The sequence below is a fragment of the Calidris pugnax genome, unplaced genomic scaffold (assembly GCF_001431845.1).
Source record: "Calidris pugnax isolate Ruff unplaced genomic scaffold, ASM143184v1 scaffold165, whole genome shotgun sequence".
In the NCBI taxonomy this organism is placed as follows: domain Eukaryota; kingdom Metazoa; phylum Chordata; class Aves; order Charadriiformes; family Scolopacidae; genus Calidris; species Calidris pugnax.
In genome coordinates, this window is record NW_015090878.1 from 77056 (window position 1) to 103332 (window position 26277).

At 47.9% G+C, this 26277-nt stretch overlaps 1 protein-coding gene across 5 annotated transcripts in view; it reads left to right on the top strand.

Annotated features, from left to right (window-relative positions):
- Positions 1-6: 6 nt before the first annotated feature.
- Positions 7-26277, top strand: part of IFT172 (intraflagellar transport 172) — a 38886-nt gene continuing 12615 nt past the window's right edge. For 4 of the 5 annotated variants that reach the window (XM_014946390.1, XM_014946391.1, XM_014946393.1 and 1 more), the window contains exons 1-30: positions 7-125; positions 206-349; positions 474-586; positions 1304-1343; positions 4133-4198; positions 4542-4621; positions 6073-6160; positions 7023-7237; positions 7334-7457; positions 8226-8321; positions 9619-9780; positions 10932-10985; positions 11461-11564; positions 12549-12634; positions 13070-13182; positions 15897-16064; positions 16436-16572; positions 17411-17518; positions 18210-18294; positions 18620-18712; positions 19912-19989; positions 20391-20639; positions 22474-22552; positions 22952-23072; positions 23447-23591; positions 23665-23754; positions 24131-24228; positions 25094-25229; positions 25309-25425; positions 26028-26170. In XM_014946390.1, coding sequence (XP_014801876.1) covers positions 87-125; positions 206-349; positions 474-586; positions 1304-1343; positions 4133-4198; positions 4542-4621; positions 6073-6160; positions 7023-7237; positions 7334-7457; positions 8226-8321; positions 9619-9780; positions 10932-10985; positions 11461-11564; positions 12549-12634; positions 13070-13182; positions 15897-16064; positions 16436-16572; positions 17411-17518; positions 18210-18294; positions 18620-18712; positions 19912-19989; positions 20391-20639; positions 22474-22552; positions 22952-23072; positions 23447-23591; positions 23665-23754; positions 24131-24228; positions 25094-25229; positions 25309-25425; positions 26028-26170 — 3371 coding nt within the window. In that variant the 5' untranslated portion in view covers positions 7-86. The remainder of the gene's footprint in view (positions 126-205; positions 350-473; positions 587-1303; positions 1344-4132; positions 4199-4541; positions 4622-6072; positions 6161-7022; positions 7238-7333; positions 7458-8225; positions 8322-9618; positions 9781-10931; positions 10986-11460; positions 11565-12548; positions 12635-13069; positions 13183-15896; positions 16065-16435; positions 16573-17410; positions 17519-18209; positions 18295-18619; positions 18713-19911; positions 19990-20390; positions 20640-22473; positions 22553-22951; positions 23073-23446; positions 23592-23664; positions 23755-24130; positions 24229-25093; positions 25230-25308; positions 25426-26027; positions 26171-26277) is intronic. The other variant, XM_014946392.1, reaches the window with a different exon arrangement.

Below are 26277 nucleotides of genomic sequence, written 5' to 3' on the forward strand. Positions count from 1 at the left end.
CGCGGGGCGGGGCCAGGCGAGGTGGGCCCGGCGGCGGCGGTGGTGCCGTCCGTCCCGGTCCTTCTCCCGTCCCGGCGCTCGGCGCGATGCGGCTGCGGCACGTGCGGACGCTGCTGTCCCCGCAGGTGCGGTGGGTCGGGCCGGGGGGAGCGGGCCGGGGCGGGGCGGGGGCGGCGGTGGTGCTGAGGCTGCGTATGCCCCGCAGGACGGGACGGCGCGGGTGACCTGCATGGCCTGGTCGGCCAGCAGCGCCCGGTTCGCCGTCTGCACCGCCGACCGGGTGGTGCTGCTGTACGACGAGCAGGGCGAGCGGCGCGACAAGTTCTCCACCAAGCCCGCCGACGCCAAGGTGAGGGCCCGGGGCCCGGGCTGCTGCCGCCGGGGCTGCTCCGCGATCAGGGCTGCGGCCTGTGGGCCGGGGCCTGGGTCAGGGCAGCTTTCCCCTGCGGCCCACACCTCCGTCCTCTCCACAGTACGGCCGGAAAAGCTACGTGGTCAAAGGCATGGCCTTCTCCCCGGACTCCACCAAAATCGCCATTGGCCAAACAGACAACATTGTCTACGTCTACAAGATTGGAGAGGAGTGGTGAGTCTGGTGGTAGAGGGCCCAGTGGCTGTGAGGAGGGGACAGCATGCTCCTTCCTGCCGTACAGCATGCTTTGCAGGCATGGATGCTGCCTGCACCAGTGGCCTGGCCTGCTCCTCCACCCGGTGCACGCTGTGTTGTCATCTAACCATCTAACCCTGCAGTGCCAGGGACTCCCAGGACTCTCCCTTTTTCACCTCCTTCTGCCTTCTCCTCTGCAGACTCGCTCTTTCACACTCAGACTCTCCACTTTCTCCAGCTCCGGGCCTGGGGATGCCCCGGTGTCCCAGCCCTCTCTTTATCGTGGTCTTTTCCACAACACCTAGGTGTTTCCCTAGTGAGCAGCAGATAGGATTTCCTCAAATCTTGTCTGACCATGCACCAGCTGAGCTTCTGTGAAGCTGGAGCTCTAAAGCCTGTGCTGCTGTCCTCTGATAGCTGGGGAATTGTGAAACCAGCCTCACTTCAGCCTCATTTGCTGGTGTGTGGTGTGCTACAGCTGCTCAGAAAGGCAGATCATCAGCATTTCAGAAGATCTGAAGTTTTTTTCTTAAATTTTCTACCAAAAGTTGCCTTGTGATAGACAACCTTTGTACAAAACTTAAACAGCCTGCGTTTGGCAATACTGAAACAGACTGAATGCAAACAGCAGGGTAACCAGAATGGGCAGTGTTGCTAGCTTCACTGGTGGTAACTTTTGTCTACCTTTTTCTGCAGGGGTGACAAGAAGGTGATATGCAACAAGTTCATCCAAACGGTGAGACTCCTGTTTAACACCATTTTCTCCAGTGTATGTAGGATAAAGACAATTAAATGTCTCGCTGCTCATACTCAGAGGTATACTTGGTCAAACTGTCAGTGGTACTTGGTCTCCAAAAGTGCAGGTAGATCCTAAGATAATCTCTAAATTTTGAGGCTTATATTATTCGCCAAGCTTCAGAGGCCTCATACTGGCCTGGATACATCATGGTAATTAATTGCTGAATGAAAAATGCAGTCACTTACAAAACTTTGGGGACTACTTTAGGCATCAGAGGACAGAATGTTTTAAGGGAGTTGAAACGGAAAAACTGGAAAGGAGAGACTCTGAGCCCAACTGTTTTTCACAGGTTGGCAACTCTAAGCCCCGAGATTCCTTATTAACCAAAATGTAAAGTGTGCAGAATGCAGTCCAGCTGCACAGTTTCCCCATGTTCAAAGACCTCAGGTTTGTAAGTCGGGTTATTTCCTTGGCCACCTTTGTGCTCTGCTGCTTTGGCTCTGCCTGTGTGGTCAGAGAGCTCTCTACTCAGGAGGTCTCTGGCAAGGATTGTCCCAAGATTGATGTCAGTATCTGGAAAAGGCGAAGGTGTTATAAATTCCTTGCACAGAAAACCACCTGTATGAGGCAACGGAATGCACTGACTAGTTGTTTTACCTTCAGAAGTCAATGTCCAGCAGCTGCCCGAGGCTTTCCAGCCAGTTGCCATCACGCTATGACCCCCGCTTTCTCTGTGTCACTAGAGGAGTTCTCTGCTATGTTTTCCTCCCCTGAAGGAGCTAGTACCAGTCAGGAGGAGTCATCCCCTTGAGCCAAATCCCCAGAAGACATAGGCAGCACTGCTTCTGATGTGGTTGCTGGAGTTTCTGTGCCAGGCGTTCTCAGGCTGCTTTTCAGGTGAAGGACAGCCTGACCCTCTGGGTTGAAAGCCTACATCAGGGCTGGGTCATGGCCCACCACTGCAGCTGCTCTGACAGTGGCTTAGGAGGGCTGTCAAGCCTCTCTCCACATGGGCTTCTGGCTGCAGGAGGGGAACCCAGGTAGTTCTGTTGCCCTGGCAATAAGTGAAGGCAGCTGTTGTTCAGCTTTTGTTTCTCTGTGTTGGAGCTGCTGCGCTGAGTGGTTGTGACACTGGGTAGACTGTCATGAGGGAAAGAGAGCACGAGGGGCTTGGTGTCCCTTTGTCCCTTTCCCGGACATTGTGGTTAACCCAGGTGTGGATACCTGTAGCCTCACTGGAGAGTCCTTTCCTTCTTTGCTGCTGTCCGCTGGCAGGATGAGCTCCTTGCCCCTCTGCCTCCCCTTTGCTGTAGCACCTGGGTAACAGCCCGGTGGGAGCTGCTTGCCTCTCACAAGCTTAGGTGTGCACAGCATGCATACGTTTTTTTTTAATTTTTAATGTAGTGGTTCATTTCTCTTTTCTCTCACTCTCTTCCCCATGCCTTTTCTGCCACTTCTGTCATAATAAATCCTGTATTTTTTCTAATGCTATATGTGTGGGTTTTTACCACTGTGTCTGGTTTTCTCCTATAACTAAATATTGTTATTTACAATTTTTTTGTGTGTTCAGTAAACAGGAGAGATTTGTTATTAAGGCCTTTCCCTCTCCAGCCATTGGCAAAATGTATTGGGCACTCTTACACATCTTGTGAATACAGTGATACTGTTCTGCTTGGCTGGCAGGCAAGGCATCCTGCTGAAGGGTCAGGATGAGTATGTGCAAGTATGACTTCTTTACACCAGTAGCTGAGCACATTACCACTTTGTGAGGCTTGTTTCTAAGCTACTGCCGGGCTGCTTGTGGTTGTGGTTAGGCTGAAAATAAAGGTCTGGCAGATAATGAGGGAAAGGTATGGATGTCTGGGAAACAGGTGCAATAAAAATGGGTCTTCATCATTATTTAGACATACAAATTATGAACAGTTTAGGTATCCAGTGACATTTTGGTATCTGATTGTAGCTGTATTTGCTGATGTGAAGGTGAGATAAATAAATGAGGGTGTAAATATGTCTAAAGCAGGCCCAGATGCTTAAAATGGAACAGATGAGCCAGTGAGGCAAGTGCTGGTGGCACAGTGCCAAACACCAGCCGCCTTATTGACTGAAATTCTTCAGTTTAAACGTGGAGCGGTTTCATTAGTTCTCTTGACCCGCTTTTACAGTTGGGTTTTGTGCTCAGCTTTATTCTTCCTGATCCCCACCTCAGATTTTGAGAATACCTTAGGTTTGGGTTTAACGAACCAACCCATTTCTACCTGACCTACTTTGTAGCATGTGGTAACCGTCTTGCTTGTAAACAAAAAATATAAATAAGGACTATTTCTGATTCATCAAATGAAGATCCAATGTACAGATATTTTCATATCTATTACAGAACCTGGCAGAGTCATATTATTTTTACGTTTTATACTTGTTGATGCAAAAAAATCTTCAAATAGCCATGAGTTTGTACATTCAACAATAGCATGGGGAAAACCCCACACATCTGATCAATCAGTAGTCCTCTCAGAAGAGCATCCGTGGTAGTATAACACATCTGGTGTAACTTTGATGCCCTGCTTTAGCCCTTCTGAGCTTGCTGCTTTACCCCAGCTCAGTATTATCTAGTTCAAGCTTCAGCATGGAGGTCCTCAATCCTACTTTAAGGCCTGTCCAAATGCTGCCATCTCTTCTCTTTCCTGGTCTGAGTGGTCTCAGTGTTCATGAGCTGTGTTACATAGCAGTGGGGCAGGAAGCTTTCTAGGTAGTGGAGTTCTTATCTCTTTTTTTTACCTCCTCCTTGGCAGAGTGCCGTGACCTGCTTATTGTGGCCAGTGGAGAACGTCATTGTCTTTGGTCTTGCTGAAGGAAAGGTAGAGAAACTTGTTATTTGCCTCATTTTCTTCTCCATGCAGGGGCTACCAGCATCTGGGCTACCGTGTGCCACTGGGCACCAAATAGCAACTCAGGGTTTACACCACTGATTTGAATTTTCTGGTTCTGATTCCCTTGGAGGTAACCAGGTTCTAGTGCTTGGGGTTTCTCCTGGATCATTTGGTCCTTTTCTTAAGCCTCCAACTTTTCGACTTCTCCAACCTACCAAAAAGCTATGAGCTTCCTGTTATTTCATGGACCAGGAAGCCTCTGGGGATGTTACGCTGGGGGAAGTCCACATTCTGCAGACAGAATCAACATTGATCAGATTCTCTTTCTCAGGTTCGTTTAGCAAATACAAAGAACAACAAGTCTTCCACCATTTACGGGACAGATTCCTATGTGGTCTCGCTAACGTCCAAGTGAGTATGGCATTGCGTTAGCCTTCCTGCATTGGCTCAGTCTCCTGTCCCGCTGTTGGCCCTGGCACAACTGGTGTCAGTATGGGAGGTCGCCAGAGTGTCTCTTTCTGCTGTCAGTTCCTTGTCGAGATAATAAAGTACTGTGCTTTCCAGAAGGAATTCCATCCTAAAATCTGATACCTGGATATACCACACTGGCCCATGCGGTTTGATTGTTCCTCAAATACATTTCAGGATGCAAGTTCCCATGACATTACTCGCATGTATTGATTTATTTGAATCCAGGACTTTATAAAGATTAAATTTGTCAACTTAATCTCGCTAATTACTGACATTAGTCAAGTTCAAGGGCTAGTAAAAGTAAAAATTTTCTGTCAGATAAAACACAAGGCTATGATGAGAAAAATAACCATAAAATGCAATTTTTAATTAAGATTTAATTTTAAATACTTCTTTATCCTTTACCTAAAAAAAATTAAGTTATGTCATGATCCTAGCAATGGGATTTTCACTAAATGTTGACATTCTGGTTTTTGAGTGCTAAAAAAAATTAAGAAACCTAAAGCTAGCCTAGGACTCTGACTTTCTACTGCTGAAAAATCCCTCCAAAGACTGTCTGCCTTTGCCTCTATTCCAGAGGGTTTCTGTTCCCCCCACCTCTCTCTTCATCCCCTCTTCTTCTCCGACCTCTCTTCCCCATCTGCCCCCCTGTCCCCAAATCCTTCCCCTGACTCTCTCCCCCTCTTCTTTTATTTGTAAACACAGCTCATGCTGTTACTGCCATGGTGTCAATGACAGACCTGGGGTTGCAATCACAGAAGACAGATGTATGATTCCTGGATTGTTCCAGTGTTAAACAGAATTTATATTCTGTACTTGAATCATCATTAAAAAGTGTTCTTTCTGGGTGCACTAGGTTATGCCTGTTTCCTCTTCCTTGCCCTCTTCTCCTTGCTTGTGTCAAGATTTACACAAGACATGAATGCTACAAATGATGGACTGGAGTGTTTGTCCAGATGGTTTTTTGTCTTAACTGTGTTGCTTTTAGGGATTCCTGGCATCACCATATTCAGCCTCATTTTTGGAATAGTTCCAATCCAAGGGTTGTTTGATATACCTTGTTACGTAAAATTATGTGCGTAGTCATTATTCCACTTAAGGTTACTTAGCCTTCCTGTGTTTTAGTGGTACAGAAAGTTAGTTATTGTGATTTTACATGATGAAGATGCTTATCTGGCCGCTCTCCTTTATGCTTGCCGTACTTTTGTCTGCTTTGTTTTTACAGTCACCAATACAGGTTTTAGGTATTCTTGTGTTTATCACCCACCTTGTCTTTGGTGATGAGGAACATCAACAATGACCCTGGGACTGGCTCCTCTGGGCAAGGGTATGAAAATAAAGGTGCAAGTCTTACTGCAGTAATGCATCATCCTGTCTGTGTTTCTTTGCAGTGTGTCGGGGAAGGGAATCCTGTCTGGCCATGCAGATGGAACCATAGTACGCTTCTTCTTTGACGATGAGGGCTCAGGTGAATCACAGGTATCAGAGATTCTTCTTCAATTAGCAAATTCCTGTTTGCACAGCCAAGGAGCTCTTTGGCTCAAGAGCTCTGGTAAGGGATTAGGCCATGGAGGGAGAGCAAGTCTGGAGAGGAGCTGTGGTCTGTGCTTGCTAGCATAGTTTTTACGGAGCACTGATGAAGGCAGACCAGTGACTAGTTGCTTTGAAATACACTGAGTGCAGTGGTGAGAGCAGAAGTTACATTTTTGTGTATGAGACATGAGGCTATTCAGGTGTCTGGAAAGATCCGATGTTAGAGTCTCCAGGAAAAAAAGGCTTGAATAGGTAGGGTTCCAGGGAATAGCTATTGTCATCTTCTCAGTAAACAATGTATAGTTACCTCAGTTAAACCCGAATGCCAGGTTCACACTGCCTGGGGACAGAATACTTGGCACCCAGCATTTCTCCTGACCCCTGCTCCTCCCCAAAAGGAGAAGTCTCTGTGCTTCAGGCTATGGTGAAGGGAATGCTATTGTTACTCAGATATTTTCTCTCCAGCTGAAGCAGTTTGAGCATGTTTGCTCTCTAGCATGATATGCTGAAAGCCTATGTATACTCTGGTACATTATGGGGGTATCCCAGTCTAGTTAATGGTACTGGTCTTCTTCCCGGCACCAGGAATCTTCTCTCCCAGTTAAACATGTGGAATAGTTGAAACATCTCTCAGTTCTGGTTTCTACCTTCCTACAGAGGGGCAGGCAGACAAAGCACCTCCCATGAGCTGGACTTTACAGAAGGGCCTCAGACTGGTCTTGTTGTGACAAGTGAATACAGAGGCCAGCTGGAACCGGAATGGCTGTACCCATTCATGTTTTCAGATGTTCTTTCTTGTCTAATTTAGGGTAAGTTGGTGGTGCATCCCTGTCCTCCTTATGCCCTCGCCTGGGCTTCCAACAGCATTGTGGCTGCAGGCTGCGATAAGAAGATTGTAGCTTATGGGAAGGAAGGAAATGTGGTTCAAACCTTTGACTACAGCCGGGACTCATCAGAGAAGGAATTCACCACAGCAGCTGCCAGTCCTGGCGGCCAGTCTGTGGTCATTGGCAGCTATGATAGGTATGGTGCCTGATGGTAAAGTCTCCCCTTTGTAGCGCTTTCTTCTTCAACCATATGCAATTCTTCATGTTTCTGCTGTCTCATCCGTTCTCACAGGTTAAGGGTTTTGAACTGGAGCCCACGCCGCAGCGCCTGGGAGGAAGGCAAACCCAAAGAAATAGCTCACCTCTACACCATCACAGCTTTAGCATGGAAGAGGGATGGATCACGGATTTGTGTGGTTTGTATCATCAGTCAGCAGCTGTGAGCCCACGGGTCACACACCGGGGACAGTCTTACGCGTGCTCCTGAGAACAAAGTGACGTGACACAGGGAGAGTGAGAGTGGTCACACTGTCACCGAGGTGTGTGATGGAGGTGCTTGGGCTGAGACCTTTGCAAGGGACTCTGCTGCAGTCAGTTGTGCAGAGTATGAAGCTGGAATTATCATGGCTGATGTGTAATGGCTCACTGGCAGCAGCAGCCCTCCTTTTTTCACAGAAGTGTAGTAAGGTCAGCATAGCATAGCATAGCTTCTCTAGATCAGTCTCACAAGCATTCTTTCCTCCAAGCACCTGTGAGAAGCAGTACGAGACCTGATCTTCTACCCTATGTTTACATGCTATGTTTTCAGTTCAGAGGTGTCTTTCTTCTGCTTTTGGCTGTTGGGCCTTGATCTGCCTTTCTCTATCAAGTTAAGTAATTCCTTAAAGCTCTTTAAATCAGTCTTTCTGCAAATCTTTCTGAATTAACCCCTCCTCTTCCTCTGCTGTGTATGTGGCAGTATTTGGTAAGCTCTTTTTCTCTGAGAATTTCTCAATCTTTCTGTTCTCTCACGAAAGTCAAGATAGGACTGGTCCTCATGCATCTGGGCCTTGAGCCTTGTTCCCCAGAGCAGCCAGGACCTGGGGATTTCTGTCTCACCTCTGATCCTTTTCATGAAAATAGGGTCTGGAATACCTTTTCGTAACAAAATTCACTGACTATGTGCAATACGTTTGTTTCCCCAGGGCACTCTCTGTGGAGGAGTTGAACAATTTGACTGCTGCCTTCGCAGAAGCATTTACAAAAATAAATTTGAAATGACATATGTGGGACCAAGCCAGGTAAGAGAATAACCAGCGAGGTAATGTCCGTTGATTACAATGGGATACTTACTAAAACTTTACATGTTTGGAGTTCTTGGTGCCATCAGCTTCTTTCCGGTCTATCATCTGCCTCCAGTCCTTGGCCCAATCACTCACGAAATCAAAGAATCATACAATGGTTTGGGTTGGAAGGGTCATCTAGTTGGCTTTAAAGGTCACCTAGTCCCAACACCCTGCCGTGGGCAGGGACATCTTCAACTAGATCAGGTTGCTCAGAGCCCCATCCAACCGGACCTGGAATGTTTCCAGGGCATCTCTGCCCAGAGAGTTGTGATTAATGGGGTGAAATCTTGAAATCTCATGAGGTTCACATGGGCCCACTTCTCCAGCCTGTCCAAGTCCCTCTGGATGGCATCCTGTCCCCCACGCCTGTCACCGCACCAGTCAGCTTGGTGTCATCCACACACCTACTGAGGTTACACTCAATCCCATTGTCTGTGTCATTGATGAAGACATTAAACAGTACTGGTCCCCATATGGACCCCTGAGGGACAATACGGACCCCTGAGGGGCAGATTCCTTGTATTCAGCTGAGGGAACTCTGTAATTTCTGTACGGTAGTTACCTTCAGCCCCATTAAAACTACACTGGAAAGAGTTGGAAGTGATGGTGATTTCTCTGAGTCCTTTTACCTCATTAATTCCTCTCTTTAAAGCAGTTACACTGTCTTGAAAAATATGCACCAAACTTGGCAAAGCAAATTACCAAAGCATTTTAGGTATACATCTGCACCTGCAGTTTTTTCATAGCAACTTGTTGGGAAAGGCAGAGGGAATATTCCAGGGACAGTGTCAAGGCTGGGTGGAAATTGGCTAGGAGCAAAAATCATGGAGTTTATTTCCTTGTTTGTGTGGGGTACCTCTGTGCCAAATCCAGGCTCCTTAAGTGGTTTAAATTCAGCCAACGTTACCTGTTTCAAAGTAGGGGTGAGGTAGCAGTCTGGGCACCCCTCTGTAGTCAGTGGAGAGAGCGTAGGACTCTCAGAGGTTGACATCCTCAAAGGCCTGAGTAGTCCTCCAATTAGGCTGGAAACTTCTAAATGGCAGCAGTGAGAATCCCACACTTTTACTACAGTTGTTATCCCATAGAAGAGGAATGGTAAGGTTTATTTAAAAAAGAAGAGTGAAATGATGTGAGAGGACATCTAAATACCCAGATATCATCTGTTATCTAATATTCCATAGGACACAAAGTCTGTGTTCTTCCTCTGTGCCTGGAAACAGTGCCTCATATTGCTTTTTTTCACTTTCTCTAGGTCATTGTGAAGAACCTCTCAACAGGAACCCGCATTGTGTTGAAATCCCAGTATGGTTATGAGATTGATGAGGTGAAGATCTTAGGGAAAGACAGATATCTGGTGGCCCATACCTCAGACACGTTACTGCTAGGTGACATCAGCTCCAACAAGCTCAGTGAGGTACTGCAAAACCTGTCAGTTCCTTGACTGTCCAATGCTTAACTTTGTGACTCAAAGGGTGTGTTTTCTGTGTGGGAACAATGCATCTATTTTCAAAGAATTATAGAATAATTTAGGTTGCAAGGGACCTTGGGAGATCTTTTATCAAACTTATAACCCAAAGGAATCATAGAATCATATGGGGTTGGAAGAGTGGAGATCATCTAGTTCAACCCCCCCACCAGAGTGGGTCTGCCTATAGCAGGTTGCACAGGAACGCGTCCGGGCGGGTTTTGAATGTTTCCAAACAAGGAGGCTCCACCACTTCTCTGGGCAGCTTGTTCCAGTGCTCTACCACTCTCACAGTAAAGAAGTTCCTCCTCACGTTTAGGTGGAACTTCTTATACTCAAGTTTGTGCCCATTTCCTCTTGTTCTGTCACTGGGCACCACTGAAAAAAGACCGTCCCCGTCCTCCTGGTACCCTCCCTTTAAGTATTTGTAAGCATTGATTAGATCCCCCCTAAGTCTTCTCTTCTCAAGGCTAAAAAGACCCAAGTCCCTTAGCCTCTCCTCATAGGAGAGATGCTCCAGGCCCTTAAAGGTCACATTAAATTCAGATGTGGTTGCTCAGCGTTTTATCCAGGTTGGTCTTGAAAACCTTCAAGGATGGAGATCCCACAGTTTCTCTGGTCCCCTGTTCCAAGGCTTTACTGTGCTCATGGGGGAAAGATTTTTTTTTCAAGTCTTGTTGGAATCTCTCTCAGCAACATGTGCTGCAGAGATTCTGAGGAGAAGATTTACTGAGGGAAAGGGACTGTTGGGGATGCTTTTTACAATAAAGTTAGTCTAGAGGAAGGTGGGAAAGTGCCTGTGAGAGAACAGACTGGGGAAGTACATCGGTCACATAAAGGCCTCTTGTCCAGAAAGCAGTAAGATAGTACATGAAACGGAGTCTGAAGCATGGGTTAAAAAAAGGGAGAGGGAAGTGAGGAACTTGCAAGCTGGGAAGAACACTGTTGACAGCTGAAGTGCTGGAACACGATCCCTTGTGGGGCGCAATTCTTGCTGTCCGTGGGAGTTGAGCTGGACAGTAGATGGCAATGCCTGCAGCCTGGTCCCCTGCGGGAGCTGTTGGCCTGGTGTTTGCTCACTCCACGCCCTTGTATTGTAGGTAGCCTGGCAAGGGTCTGGAGGGAATGAGAAGTTCTTCTTCGACAATGAGAATGTAAGTTGGATGGGACAGGATGATACCCATGAGCGGTGAGTAAAGCCATGTGTGCACCGGCATTAAAGGTGTCAACTGCACTTCTGGAAAATCCTGGTTCTCAGCAGTTTGCTGGACTTATACTCTCCATGCAGATCCCAGTCTGCTTCCTCTGCATACTTGCCCTTTCCATGTGGCAGGTACAGAACACGCTCTGTGTGTGGAATAGCAGTGTTAGAGGTACAGGGTACAGAATGCAGCTGTCAGGGTGACAGTTTGGCTCCTCCTGCAGGTTACAGATAGGCTCAGAACTAAAATCCCCAACTCTGAGGAAAAGCTGTCAGTCACAACAGGAAGCCAAGGGCAATTCCTTACTCATCCCAGAGGGTCTGAATTCAGACCTGTGTGCAGCAGAGTTCTTTTCTGCACACCTCACTGGCAGGTACATGTACTTACCTGGGTTTTCTGTAAGAACGTATTCCCCTCTCACCTTCAGGTCTGCATGATCTTTAATGCTGGAGAGCTGACACTGGTGGAATATGGAAGCAACGACATCCTGGGGTCTGTCCGCACAGAGTTCATGAACCCTCATCTTGTCAGGTGAGTGTCACACCTGCCTGTGTGGCCAGTACTTCATTTTGAGAGAGTGACCTCAGATATATACACTTGGAAATGTCCCACTCTGCAGAACGCAGGCGCCAGACACCGGGACCAGAGTAATCCGCTCTTGACAGTGACCAATGGTCATAGAATCACAGAATGGTTTGGATTGGAAAGGACCTTAAAAATTATAGTCCTACCCCCTGCCCTGGGCAGGGATACCTCCCATCAGACCAGGTTGCTCAAAGCCTTGTCCAGCCTGGCCTTGAACCCCTCCAGGGATGGGAGTCAAGTGCTTTGCACAATTCCAGGTAGGTGACAGCTGCTCTTCCCTTATCCACCAACACTGAAGCGCTGTCATAGAAGGCTGCCAGATTTGTCAGGCACAATTGGTCCTTCGTGAAGCCATGTTGGTTGTCACTATTCATGTCCTTATTTTCCATGTGCCTTAATGGTGGGGTTTAATTGCTTGGTTACCCTTAATGGTTGTAAAGTTTTAGAAGCACCGGAGCCCGTTTTTCTCTGGTACGTGATTACTGAAGCCTGACTTGCTTATGGCTGAAGAGAGATTTCCTCTGTGTGTGTACTCATGCATCTCTGCATCCAGCCGGTCCTAGTACAGCATTATCAGGGACTCTAGATGCCAATGTGACCTCCTCTGTGCCTCTGAAATACCATACTCCATTTTCTGATCCAAGAGAAGAGAGGATCATGGGCTGCTCAGAGGTGGAAGCAGCATAACTAATTAGCTACTGCGGGCCCTGGCTCCAGGGGGGCAGCTTCCAGAGCAAAGCCATGAATTGGAAGGGTTTGTTCTCATTTGAGGCAGCCATAGATACTGTGCAAGAGTCACAGGTCAGAGAGCTGCAAGAGGCTCTGTGCACTTGGGCAAACTGCAGGGAAAGCTGGGGGAGACTATCTGATTCAGTCCTGTGAATTTAGAGACGAGTAAAGGTAACTGTCATCATTCCCTTCAAATAACAGTGTCCGTATCAACGAGAGATGGCAGAGAGGCGCGGAGGAGAACAAGAGGCTGGCTTATCTGATAGACATCAAGACTATAGCAACAGGTGAATGTAAACCTCCTTCCCCTGTGTTTTACCATCCTTCCTGAATCCTTTGTGCCAGCCAGCATATCCCCAAAGGACCCCTTCACATTCGCTCTGCCTGGCAGAGACCAGGCTCCCTGGCTTTTGGCTGCCTGATGTGGACACAGCTGTGGGGTGGCTCTGAATCTGTCCTGGACCCAAGATTCTCTGTGCCGTTCGGCAGATGGTATTGCTGCCTGTGGTGCCCATGTCTGTGCGTGCTCACAAAAGGCCGGAGGGAGTTACTGCTGTTGATAAGGCAACAAGATAGAATGTCACTGCAGTTTGCTTTTCATGTCACAGCGGGTCCTGCCCTAATTAGGTCCCAGGCACCTGATCCCCATGGGAAAGCATTGGATGTTCAGCACTATGGGGCACATTAGATACTTACACTGTTTCCTTTCTTTCCTTCCCAAGTGGACCTCGTTGGTTGCTACAACACTGGCACTATCAGCCATGACACCAAGATTGATTGGCTGGAGCTGAATGAAACAGGCCACAAGCTACTCTTCAGGGACAAGAAGATGAGGGTGAGGCAGGCGCATCTGGGGGAGCGTGACAAGATGGCATGGCTGGGGAGAGGTAAAGACAGATAGGCCCAAATGGAGGGAGGGAGGTGAGAAACACATGTGAAGTACTTGGGACTTTTTGACTACTCCTTTGGGGAAGATAGACCATGTTCAGATTGCATGAACTGGCGGCATTGCATGTTTGGTCTTGAGTCCTGGCAAATTCTGAAGTTAGTTACTAGACATCTTGCTTCATCTCAACACCGCTGAAGATGAAGGTCATAGGCTCTTCTTCTGTGAGATGGAGTGGGTTAATCTCAGATTGAGGACCCTGATGTTGCACTTAAACATGTAAATTTAAAAGTGTTGTCTGCCACAGCTTGGCTTATATCTGTAAGATGAACTCTCTAATTCTCCAGAACAGCATAGTCACAACCAATTAGCTTGTTTGGTATGGCCCTTGGCTTGTGCTGATTCCTAGACGGTGACTGAATGTTGCCTGGGAGAGTACTGGTAAGCCCAGGAGGAAACTGTGCTCAAAATCATGGTAATGGTTTCACGCTACAGATTATGATATGCAGGTACTCATGTCATGCACTAGACTTGTTTAGTTTAACTGTACAGATAGAGCTGAAGAAGGTCATTGCAGCAGGCCAGGTGTGTTTATCAATTGTATTATAGTTCCACTCAGTTCAATATCACACAGCCTTCTCTCTTATGAATGTAAAGCTCCCTGACTGCTTGACTTCATTTGCTCTTCCTGTCACAAGAGTGTCCTGAGAAGATGACCCTCTTGACAATGGTGTAATTCACATCTAGAATTCCTGTGTGGGTGTTCCAGATGCTGTGGCAGACCCCAGCTATAGCACTGCAGCTCATCACAGGATGGTTTTAGTTACTCCAGAGTTCAGATCCCACTGGGGGCTGTCAGTCTGCAGTAGAATATTTTCCTATTGGCTCTACCTCTCTCCTTAGTCCAGGGATGGGTGAAGTGTTATGTTCATAGATGCACCCATGTTGAAATCCCTGAGAAGTTTCTCAGCCTCATCTCAGAAGAAACTCTGAATTCACCCCTCACATTTCAGACAGGAACCCCAGGCTTCTTCACTGTCACTTTTGGCAGCTTGACCCCTGAGGCTGCATCACGGATTGTAGGGGTTGCAAAGATACCTTCTTGCTTGGGAATCACAGGTCTCCAATCAATTACCTGCCTGCTGATTGATTGCTGTCCAGCTGGTCAGTTGACAACAAGAGTGCTCAGCTTTGCAGCCAAAGATTGCAGCACACACATCTGCTGCCTCACAAACTCTTTACCGCAGACCTCTCACAAGAGTGTGCTGCAGGTGGGCTTTCTTGTGCAAAGACTGTAGTTCTGGTTCTGGGCCATCACAAAACAAGGACTCCTGCAGGCACTTTGTGATTCCAGAGAAACAGGAGCAGCCCAATGTGGATTTGCAAAAAAGGCAATGCCTGCACCTGCATTAGAGTGTCTCTCTAATCAAGATGCTCTTAACTCTCAGAAGGACTGTTCCATGTCTACAGCTCCTCAGGACACTACTTCCACGTATCCATAAAAGCATCAAGCAAGAAAGGCCTTTGCTACAAAGGAGACCAAATCACTGCCAGTGGCAAGGGCTTCTGTGTGGGCTCTGCTGCACTGTTACTCTTCAGAAAGGTTCTAACAGTGATTGCAACCTGCATCAAGTGAAAGAGGCTTCTGTTTGTAAGTGAGGCATACATTTCCACAAGGCTGTATATGTCCTACCATGTGAGAAGAGAGAACTTTCCCAGCAACATGTATTTTTATATTTATTTCTGCAGTCTTGTTCAGTTTATATTTGGGTCCTCTAATTCACTGTCTCAACAAGAGGCAGTGGCATCATCAAGATTGCTGCAGCCTCTTCTGGCTCCTTTTCAGGCCTCTTAAGAGGCTACGTAGCCAGCCCCTTCATTAAACACTGACACTAGCCTAAATCAGACAATACCATGATTCCCCTAAGCTATGTCTGTACATATTTCTCCAACCAGTTTGGTACAGTCTGAAACAGGGACTTTCTTGTTCTCTTTTGACTGATATGTCATGAAATTAGCACAACTCCCTTTTTAATTTTTCCCTCTGTCTCATCTTTGCTAGGTGAGGACAGTTACGACGAGGAACAGAGACAGCCTAGAACTTTTAAGTTACAAGTCATCATATGTCTTTGTTAGGCCATGTGTCAGGTTACACCTTCCAAATTGTCAGGTTTGTTTCAGGGCAGTGTATTCTACAAACAAACACCCTCTCACCTTATTAGCAACAGTTCTTGCAACAGGACTTTACCTGGGATGGACATTTTAGCCCAGCACTGCAGAGGAGGGCTGTTCTTGGTCTCCCAGTTTGTTTGCATGCAGGACTTAAGAGACCATTCTCCTGTTCCAGCTCTGCAACTGAGAAGGAACTGAAGTAGCACAAGGCATGGTCTGTTTTATATACTTATGTACATAGCAGTAAGTAAGGCAGGATCTGAGCATGCTGCTTAAAATACTGCAGGGGTTAAAAGGATCTTAAGTCTTGGGTAGTAATGGGTGTAAATAACAGTGTAGAAGTTTGGGCTGTGTATCTTGGAAAAAGTCTGATTCCTGGTTGGTAATATCTGTTCACAAGATATTTGCTCAGGTGTTCCTGCCACATTCATGTGAGCTAGCAGCCCAGCCATGAGCCCAGCTGAGCCTTTTTCTCCTCTTCCCCCCTCCAGCTGCAGCTCTATGACATAAAAAGCGGCACCAAGACCACCATTTTGAACTACTGCTCATATGTGCAGTGGGTCCCGGGCAGTGATGTGGTGGTGGCTCAGAACAGAAACAGCCTCTGCATTTGGTATAACATTGATGCTCCAGAGCGAGTCACCATGTTTCCTCTGAAGGTAAATCTCTGGAGACTTTGACCACCTCCAGCAGTTTCTGTTACTTCTTGCTCACGTGTTTGGGAATGGTCAGGGAAGTGTTGCAGAAGGGAGACTGAAGGGAATTGCTAGTTTTCATGGACAAAATATGAGCTCATCTCATCAGTTTTGTGGCAGGCATTGCTGGCAGACCACGGAGACAGTAAATACAGTAAGGAGCTGCTCAGTGGCTTTTTCCTTCCCCCCTGGTGAGATAAGGATGATGTATGCGCAGTGTGAGCTCATTCAACAGAACTAAATCAGCAGGGCTATTACAGTGCTGTCTTCACATCCCTGCTACCCCACAGGCTTTAGGAGAACATGGGGGTGTTGATAGCTGGTACTCTTTCCAGGGGGATATTGTAAACTTGGAACGGAATGATGGGAAGACTGAAGTGATAGTATCTGAAGGGGTGAACACTGTGTCCTACACCCTGGACGAAGGTCTCATAGAGTTTGGAACCGCCGTTGATGATGGGGATTATCACAGGTAAGTGCTAGATACACCACGTAGTGGTGGCAGGTAGCCCACTTCACATAACAGACATTTGAGATCTGGCAATCCATGAACTACAGCAGCACAGCTTTCCATACAGACCTGAAGGTCAGGCTCTGAGCATGGGGTTGATGCCAGCGCTGGCTCTAATGCACAGCAGAGTCCTTCAGGGGTGAATATTTAGCTTTTTCATCCTCACAGCTCTGTGATTTCAACTCTGTGGCACAAGAGACTGGCCAGTCTGGTCCCATTGACACTGACAGGAATTCACTGAAGGCAGTTTTCACTTAACTGCAGTGAATAAGTGTGTCTTCTGTAGTAACCAGATGTGAAGTGTTACTCAAGCACTTTTGCTGCTGCCACTCCAGGGATGCTGACCGTGTCATGGAAACATTCAGGAGCTGCGCAGAGTAAAAACTGACTGCCTGAAGCAGTCATGGTAGCCAGCTGGGTATGACTGACATTGTTATAGGGCTTTAAAATCAACCAGGGAAGAAAATTTCATATTTTCATAGCACTGATACCACTTGAGAGACTTCTTTGCAGCAGGGACTTACTTCAGACACACTGTGGACTTTTCCCACACTGCTACAGCCTTCTGGTGACCATATGCCTCTAAGTACCTCAGCCCAGATAGGGATCGCTTCCGTCACTGATGTGTTCCCTGATGTGTGAGGCCCTGTGTTATACAGTCTTCTTCAGAACTGGTCACACACAGCTTGCTTTGTTTTCAGTGCAACTCTTGTTAGGAAGCTCCCGTCTCAGCCTAGGATTTTCCTCAGAGAGCTCTTCTATTCTGTTACTGAAAGTCTGCAAATCTTTCTGTCTCAAGGGCTACTGCATTTTTGGAGACACTGGAAATGTCCACAGAAACGGAAGCCATGTGGAAGACCCTCAGCAGACTGGCTTTGGAAGCTAGACAGCTGCACATTGCAGAGAGGTACAGGAAGAAGCTGTAACGTATTTCTGGCTTAAACACTCCCTTTGCTGAATCCCTTGCCGAAACCAGGGTCTATCTAAAGATGTGACTTCTTGTGTGGCCTAGAAGATTCACTGCATTGGAGAATTAAGTGTTCACTATTCCAGGCAATGACTACCTTTTCATCCTGGACAGTGATGCTTGAACTGGGGACAGGAAGGCATCACTCTGTAGCACAAATATTTGCTGATGGCAATCCAAAGCAGTGTATAGCAAGGCTTCAGGGAGCTGACAGATGTGGACAAGCTCAGCACATCTCTGAAGCATGGGGAAGTGAAGTGTGAGGTTGCCCAGAGAAGCTGTGGCTGCCCCATCCCTGGAGGGGTTCAAGGCCAGGCTGAAAGGGGCTTTGAGCAGCCTGGTCTGGTGGGAGGTGTCCCTGCCCAGGGCAGGTGGTTGCAACAAGATGATCTTTAAGGTCCCTTCCAACCTGAACCAGTCAATGATTCTGTGAGAGCTCGTCATATCCATGGCATCTCCCGTGGAGCAGGGCTAGAGGACAGCTCTTGGCAATATCCTTCTCTTGAAGCAGGGCAAGCCCACCTCTCCAGCTTGCAGAGCTGGGTCTGCTGCCCAGGTTCCGATTTTCTTTTCATGAACCAAAAGTTGGCAACAAAACCCATTTATTGACTAGCCACTTTGCTCTTTCCAGGTGCTTTGCAGCGCTGGGCAACATGGCAAAGGCTCGATTTCTGCATGAAACCAATACCATTGCTGACCAGGCAGCTCAAGAGCATGTGAGTCAAACTTCTACTGTGCAGGGCAGCTGCTTTCCTGTAAACACTTGCATTATCTTCTGTGCCCAACCTCACCAATACCCTGCTGCAGACCAGGACCTGGTCATGCAGAAACTGCTGATGTAATCCTTCATCCATGTTTGCCAGGTCCCTCTTCTGGCTAGCCATTTCTTACTGCTCCTGTCTCGTCACTTCTTTGTTTCTTATCTGTCGTCTTCAGTTTCTGTAATGGCACAGACCTCACCTTCAGTCACCTCCCTTGTACCATTCCAGAGCCTGTTTTTTCACTCTACAAACTGATGGAGCTAACTGATGTTGTCTGCAGGGTGGGGATGGTACAGACCATTATCTGGTACGTGCCCGCTTGGCCATGCTGGACAAGAACTACAAGCTGGCAGAGATGATCTTCTTGGAACAAGTGAGTAAAGGAACCAAAAGCGGAAAAGGTCCTATTTATTCATGAGCAGGGAGATTTGTGTCCTGGTGTGAAGAGAAAAGGAAGAGGTTGCTTATTCCTGGGAGAAGAGTTTTTGCCCTAAACCAGAAGATTTTCTTGTTCCAAGGTGTAGGGTTGCCCTGAGAATGATTCTGTGAGAGCTCGTCATATCCATGGCATCTCCCGTGGAGCAGGGCTAGAGGACAGCTCTTGGCAATATCCTTCTCTTGAAGCAGGGCAAGCCCACCTCTCCAGCTTGCAGAGCTGGGTCTGCTGCCCAGGTTCCGATTTTCTTTTCATGAACCAAAAGTTGGCAACAAAACCCATTTATTGACTAGCCACTTTGCTCTTTCCAGGTGCTTTGCAGCGCTGGGCAACATGGCAAAGGCTCGATTTCTGCATGAAACCAATACCATTGCTGACCAGGCAGCTCAAGAGCATGTGAGTCAAACTTCTACTGTGCAGGGCAGCTGCTTTCCTGTAAACACTTGCATTATCTTCTGTGCCCAACCTCACCAATACCCTGCTGCAGACCAGGACCTGGTCATGCAGAAACTGCTGATGTAATCCTTCATCCATGTTTGCCAGGTCCCTCTTCTGGCTAGCCATTTCTTACTGCTCCTGTCTCGTCACTTCTTTGTTTCTTATCTGTCGTCTTCAGTTTCTGTAATGGCACAGACCTCACCTTCAGTCACCTCCCTTGTACCATTCCAGAGCCTGTTTTTTCACTCTACAAACTGATGGAGCTAACTGATGTTGTCTGCAGGGTGGGGATGGTACAGACCATTATCTGGTACGTGCCCGCTTGGCCATGCTGGACAAGAACTACAAGCTGGCAGAGATGATCTTCTTGGAACAAGTGAGTAAAGGAACCAAAAGCGGAAAAGGTCCTATTTATTCATGAGCAGGGAGATTTGTGTCCTGGTGTGAAGAGAAAAGGAAGAGGTTGCTTATTCCTGGGAGAAGAGTTTTTGCCCTAAACCAGAAGATTTTCTTGTTCCAAGGTGTAGGGTTGCCCTGAGGTGCATGAAGAGGGTGAAGGAGGAGGTATATCTGTGTAAAGGGAACAGTACACTTTTTCAAGTGTTTTCTGCACATCTGACCTTGCCCACTGTGAGAGCTTAATGACAACATGTCTACTAAATTGAGCCTTCAGGTTTACACTTTGCTCTCTGACACAGAACGCCCCAGAGGAGGCCATGGACATGTACCAGGAGCTGCACATGTGGGATGAATGCATCGTGGTTGCCGAGGCCAAGGTACAGAATATAGCTGGACAGTGGGCTAGGCTTGCGTGGTAACTCTTCTGGGTGGGAGCCTGTTCATGGTGTGGGTTCTCTTTGTCTGCTCTATCAGGACCTCACTTCTGCTTGGAGAGGCTCCAAGCTGAAGGGAAGGTTGCATTGATGTAAGTACGGACCTGGGTGAATAGTGAGGGAGAAAAGCTACTGAAATTCATTTAGGAATGTCTAGGGCTTCATAAAAGAATGGATGATGCACAGTACATGGGGCTGGCATTGTGGTTTCTGCTAACTGTACTTGCTTAGTTTAACTGGGCAGCAAGATGTATGGTGCCATGAGCTAGTTGTTCAGAGCCTGCAGGGTAAGTAGGACATCATCTTGCCTTGCCCAGGTCAGCCAAGGCTGCATTTCTCAACAGGGACACCCGATGCTGGATAAGTTGCGTCGGGGTTACTACCAGTGGCTGCTGGATACTCAGCAGGAAGAAAAGGCTGGGGAGGTTCAAGAGGGACAGGGTGACTACCTGGCAGCTATCAGCTTGTACCTGCGGGCAGGGCTGCCAGCCAAAGCAGCACAGCTGGCCATGAGAAGGGATGAGCTCCTGACCAACGGGGATGTCATCAATAGGGTCTCCACGGCACTGGTCAGAGGGGAACTGTATGAACAGGTGAGTGGACTAACCCATTGGGCTTTCTTCTTAGTGGCATCAAAGCTCTTTCTCTGTCTTCTGCATCTCTGAGATACAGTGGGACTGAGCTGGAGAGCAGCAGATGTAATTCTGTGTTGATAAATTTGCAGTTAACGTTTGGAAGGAAATCCTAACTGCATCCATTATACACGAATGTGGTCTAGAATTGCTGTTATTAGTCAGGGAAAAGATTGGCAACATATCTCTGAAACATCAGCTGAGTTCAGTAGTAGTCAAGGATGCCCTTGGGAAGACAGGAACTAACAGGAAAGGAGTTGTGAATCAAACAGAAAACTTGATATCACTGTGAAAATATACAGAGCTTCCTTATAGTAGAATAAAAAATGATGGCACAGTTTTCATATAAGGATAGTCTAAAGGGAAAAGCTAAGGAAATAAAACAGAGGAGGTTGTGAAGACAATTTGTAGAACTTTGTCTACAGATTTTTTCTCTTTGTTTAATTGGTAGCTACTTATTAGGTGGCAGTTTTAAAACAAAAGGGTGGTTTTTACACAGCACATACCCATGTTAGTGTAAGAAAGCAGTGCTGAGTCTGACCAGTGCACAGCTCAGTATCCTGACCAACAGCGGCCTCTTGCAGATGCTTAAGAAAGGAATATAAAGAACAGGGCAGGCAAATACAGGGTGATACTTCCCCTAATGTGTGTTCATGGTTTCCAGCAGTTTGCAGTCTGTAGTACACTTGAACAGTTTCGTTTTTATGTTTAAGAGTTCCTGATAGGTTTTACTTCCATAAGCCTGTCAAATCATTGTTTGAACCATCTGTACTTTCTGATCTATGATATTGGCTATGAGTTAGCCAGTTCAGTTATGTGTTGTGTGAAAAAGAAAAACACTTCTTTTTGCTGGCCTGTTTTACGTGCCCTGCTTAAATTGCATTTCTCCAGTCTCATTTTACCTTCAGCATTTCCTGACCATTTCATTTTGGCCCAAGAGAATGTTGAGATTTTTCAAACCTGTCACCTTTTCTCAAGCCTTCAGTCGAAGGGGTAACTGTGGAACTTAATGCTGCCAGATGTTTTGTTACCAAAAAGTATAAAGTCCAAAAGTAATTAGACAAATCATAGAGGTAGACTCTGTCAAAAGCCGTTAAATATGATGATGTGAGGGCGTCATGACATAAACTCAGGAAGCTTCTACAGTGCAGATTGTCAGAGACAGGTAGATAAAATGGAGGAAAGGCTGGTGTATACTTGCTCTGCTCTTAGAGTCTTTCTCTAGACATGTGCTTTTGCCACCATTCAAATACTGAAGGGGATGAATCTTTGGCCTGCTGGAATGGCCTTTCTTCTCTTATGTTCTAAGTTCCACAAGCTTTGAGCCTCACCCTGCCCTGCTGGCCACCACCCTGTCCTACAGGGTGAAAACCTGCTGCTGCAAGAGGCTGAATTTCCTGCTTGGCTACTCACACCCAGAGCTTCTGTATGAGCATGTGCATAGCAGAGCTCCTGGGGGCTGGAGCTGCTGAAGAGGCTGTTGCTGCACCAGGCACTGTGCAGAGGAGGGAGGTTGTCTCAAAAGCACTTATCTTGTTAGAAGATGATGTTAGAAGATGATGCCCCAGAAAAGCACTTGGTATATGTGGATCGGCAGAGAGGAAAATGGTCTCAGCACATGCAGTCTTTCCTAGAAATTCCCTTTATCCCCAAGCTCTTCTTTGGTGGGGAAGGCATAGCTGATGGAGAAGTCTGTTAGGTAGGACTGACAAGCTCTGTACATGGGACTGGTGGGGTACATGATGGTGTGAGGAAGGTGTGGCTCTGGAAACTGGCAGCTTGTATTTGTCATTAGGCTGGAGACCTGTTTGAGAAGGTTGGGAACCCACGGAAGGCTCTGGAGTGCTATTGCAAGGGCAGTGCCTTCCTGAAAGGTATTGTGCTAAATATGTTCCTCCCCCCATACATGCCCAGAAGGAGCCTGGGTACCCTGGCCTGTTGGCAATGGCAACTTGAGCTATTGCCCTGGAGCCCAGAGATGTCTCAATGCTCTGAAGCTTCCAAGTATCATCTCCTTCAATGTATATGTTTTTACATAGTTGTACCTGCACACACAGTCCCAGAATAACATCCTGTTCCCAAGGCCTTGATCATGCTGGTTGCACCAGCATGGATTTGGTCCGGGGTCCAGATTGTTGGGTAGCCCATAGGGGTTGGAGTGGATTAGACAGTCACCATTCCCCTCCCTCTGCACCCCATCCAAGGCCCTTGTTCACCTCATGGTTCTGCTTCCTTGCTGGATTTGGTGTAACAGTTCTCATGTCCCCTTACAGCAGTGGAACTGGCTCGCCTGGCATTTCCTGCAGAAGTTGTGAAGCTGGAGGAGGCCTGGGGAGACCATCTGGTGCAGCAGAAACAGCTGGATGCGGCTATTAACCATTATATTGAAGCCAGGTGGGGGCAGGTGGTGGCTGCCAGCAGCAGTATAATCTGGCAAACTATGAAGTTGATATGATTTGCTTAAATCAGTGGGGGGTTTTGGCTGAGTAAGCCTCCTTGACCCCACTTTCCAGTGCCCCTGGTGCTTATGTGCACTCTGCTGGCCCCAACCACGGGTGCTTTCCTCCATCTCTCCCAAGGTCTTTCAGCCCTGATTACTCTTCCCTGCTGTCCTTGTTTTTCATTCTTTCCCCTTAGGTTTGCCAGTTACCTTTTTTGCTGCTCTAACCCAGGAAGAAGAATCAAGCAGCAGACCACTTTGGTCTCCCTGCCTTAGCTGGAGGAGATGGCTGCTGACTGGCTATAAAGAGTTATGTTTTTGACGCTAGGTGCTCAGTTAAGGCCGTTGAGGCAGCCTTGGGAGCCCGGCAGTGGAAAAAGGCCATCTACATTTTGGACTTGCAGGACAAACGGACAGCAGCCAAATATTATCCCAAGATTGCCAAGCACTATGCAGCTTTACAGGAGTATCAGGTGAGGCTGCAGAGCACCATCATTGCTGCTCTGTGTGTCCCTTGGGACTGCTAGTATGGTCATTTCCCTGCAGGTTGCAGAGGAACTGTACATCAAAGGAGACCAGACCAAGGATGCCATTGACATGTACACACAGGCTGGGCTCTGGGAACAGGCTCACAAGGTAGAGTCAGAAGCCAAAGCTTCTGGGGACCTCACCCTGCTCGGTGAAATGTCTTTCATCAGGAGGTGGTGGTGCCTTGTGCACCAGCACCTGATCAATGAGCTCTCTTCCCAAAGGATGCATGAGAGGCATCCAGCAGCCAGCCAGAAGTCACTCCCTGATGTTCACATCCCATCTGTGCGTGGGTGCGCCTGTTAACACAGATGCCGCTCTCCGAGGGGTGACAAATGGCTGCCCATTCTCTGCAGAGCATAGAGCATACACACCTGTTCTTAATGGGAAGGAGATTGGGTTTCCCCTTCTCCTTCACTGCCACGTATCAAGAAATTGCCATGCAGTGTGCTGTATTTTCTCTCATGTGCGTTCCTTTTGGCAGCTGGCAGTCAAGTGTATGAGTCAGGAAGATGTGTCCGTGCTCTATGTAACCCAGGCCCAGGAGATGGAGAAGCAGGGCAAGTACAAAGAAGCAGAGAGGTGAGCATCTTCCTTGGTACTAGTCCAAGACTGAGCCCTGAAAAAATGGCTGGAGTGAGGAGGAGCCCTTTCCCGGGGGTGGGGGGAGTAGAGTTTGGGAGCAGGGTTTGGAAAGGTCAGAGGTACTTTCTCCGCACCTAGAGAGGAGACCTAGAGCTGATATTTCAGAGTTCATGGGAAGAGAGGTCACTGAGTTTTAATGTATCTTTGTCCACCAGCACAGAAAGGGAGGTCCAGGTTGGGTGTGACTATCTCATCTAGCAGAGGAAATAAGGCAAGGCTTTAGCCCACTGCAGAGTGCTACATCTGATCTGTCGTGGTCGGTTGATGATAAGATATGGAAAGTGGGGTGTTTCCCATCCAGGTTACTAATGTTGTCAGTTCTAGATTAATAATGACAGGGTTAGTAGGTACATGGACAAACACAGCCGTGTGTCTGATGCTGTGGTGCCTGATCTCAAGGATGCCTGGTACATGAAAGGGTACAGATGGTGAGAACACATTTGTTTAATCCTTCTGCTGGCTTGTATGAGTGAGTTGAGCTGACATTGTCATGTTACCATCCCAACAGGACTAACAGCCTCACGTTGGAGGCCAAGATAAGAACAGGTCACAGAAGCCCAGAGGCCCCCTCTCAGTCACAGCTCAGGTTGAGAAGTGAGGATGGAGGGAATAGCTTTGCCCTGCTGCAGCTGATGGTGGCATCACAGAGAGGCTCTATCTAACCAGTGTTCAGCCTTGCAGTCCACCCCACCAGTCATGCCCTTTGACAGTGTGCCTGGGACCTGGTTCCACCTGGGCAGGATGCAGAGGGGCTGCAGGGACTGGTCGCGTCCTTGGCTGAGCCGTTTGAATGTGTTTCCAGGCTGTACATCACTGTGAATGAACCTGATTTGGCCATCACCATGTACAAGAAGTGTAAGATGTATGATGAGATGGTTCGCCTGGTGGCCAAGTATCACAAGGACTTACTCAGTGATACCCACCTGCACCTGGGCAAGGTGAGTGCATCTCATGGGAGGGGATCAACTAAGCCAAGCAGGGACAAGAGTGTCACTAACCCATGGCTTCTAATTGCAGGAGCTAGAGGCAGAGGGACGCTTGCAGGAGGCTGAGTACCACTACCTGGAAGCTAAGGACTGGAAGGCCACAGTAAACATGTACAGAGTGAATGACATGTGGGAGGAAGCTTACAGGGTATGAATCACTTCTCAGCTGTCCCACTCTTCAGGGGTCAGGCTTTGACTGCAGGACCCTAGTAGGAACTGCTCTGTCTCTGTTCATTGCAAAATGTGAAGACTTGGACCACACTGCCTAGCTTCAGCATGTGGCACAGCGCTGGAGGCCACTGTGCCTGCTGCTCTGCAGCATTGCACCCCAAAAGCAGGGCTTGGCTCCTGGCCACTGTGCAACACTGCCTTCCTGCAGGCTCTGCTCTGCTCCTAACCACCGCACCACCTTGTACCTCAGAGGGGTTCCTCTGCCCACAGCTACCCTGTAGCAGCCCCCCAAGCAATGCTCCCGTCTAGTGGGGACACAGGGTGCCGGGGGGGTCACTCCTGCTGACCTAGCAGCAGTGCGACCTGTGCTGAGGAGACAGCAGCCACTTCTCTGCTGTGCCATATGAACCTTTGTCTCACTCTCTCCAGTCCAGTGGTGGCTACAGAAGGGTTCCTCAGGAGGGAACAGTTGGTTTTCGTGCTCCCTCATGACAACAGGCATCATGTGGGAGGGGAGTCCTGACCTGTGGAAGACAAAATGGATGCATTGGGCTCTTCTGCTTTCTTTGCTTTGAATAGGTGGCCAAGGCACATGGGGGAGCAAACTCCTATAAGCACGTGGCTTACATGTGGGCAAAGAGCCTGGGTGGAGAGGCAGCTGTGAAACTCCTCAGTAAATTCGGACTTCTGGAGATGGCCATTGACCATGCAGCAGACAGTGGGTAAGCAGGTCCATCAGGCTACCGCTTCTCTCCCGTCTCCCTGACCTAAGAAAAAAGGGGTGGCCCAAGATAACTGTATGCACAATAGCTGCTGGTCCAGGATATGG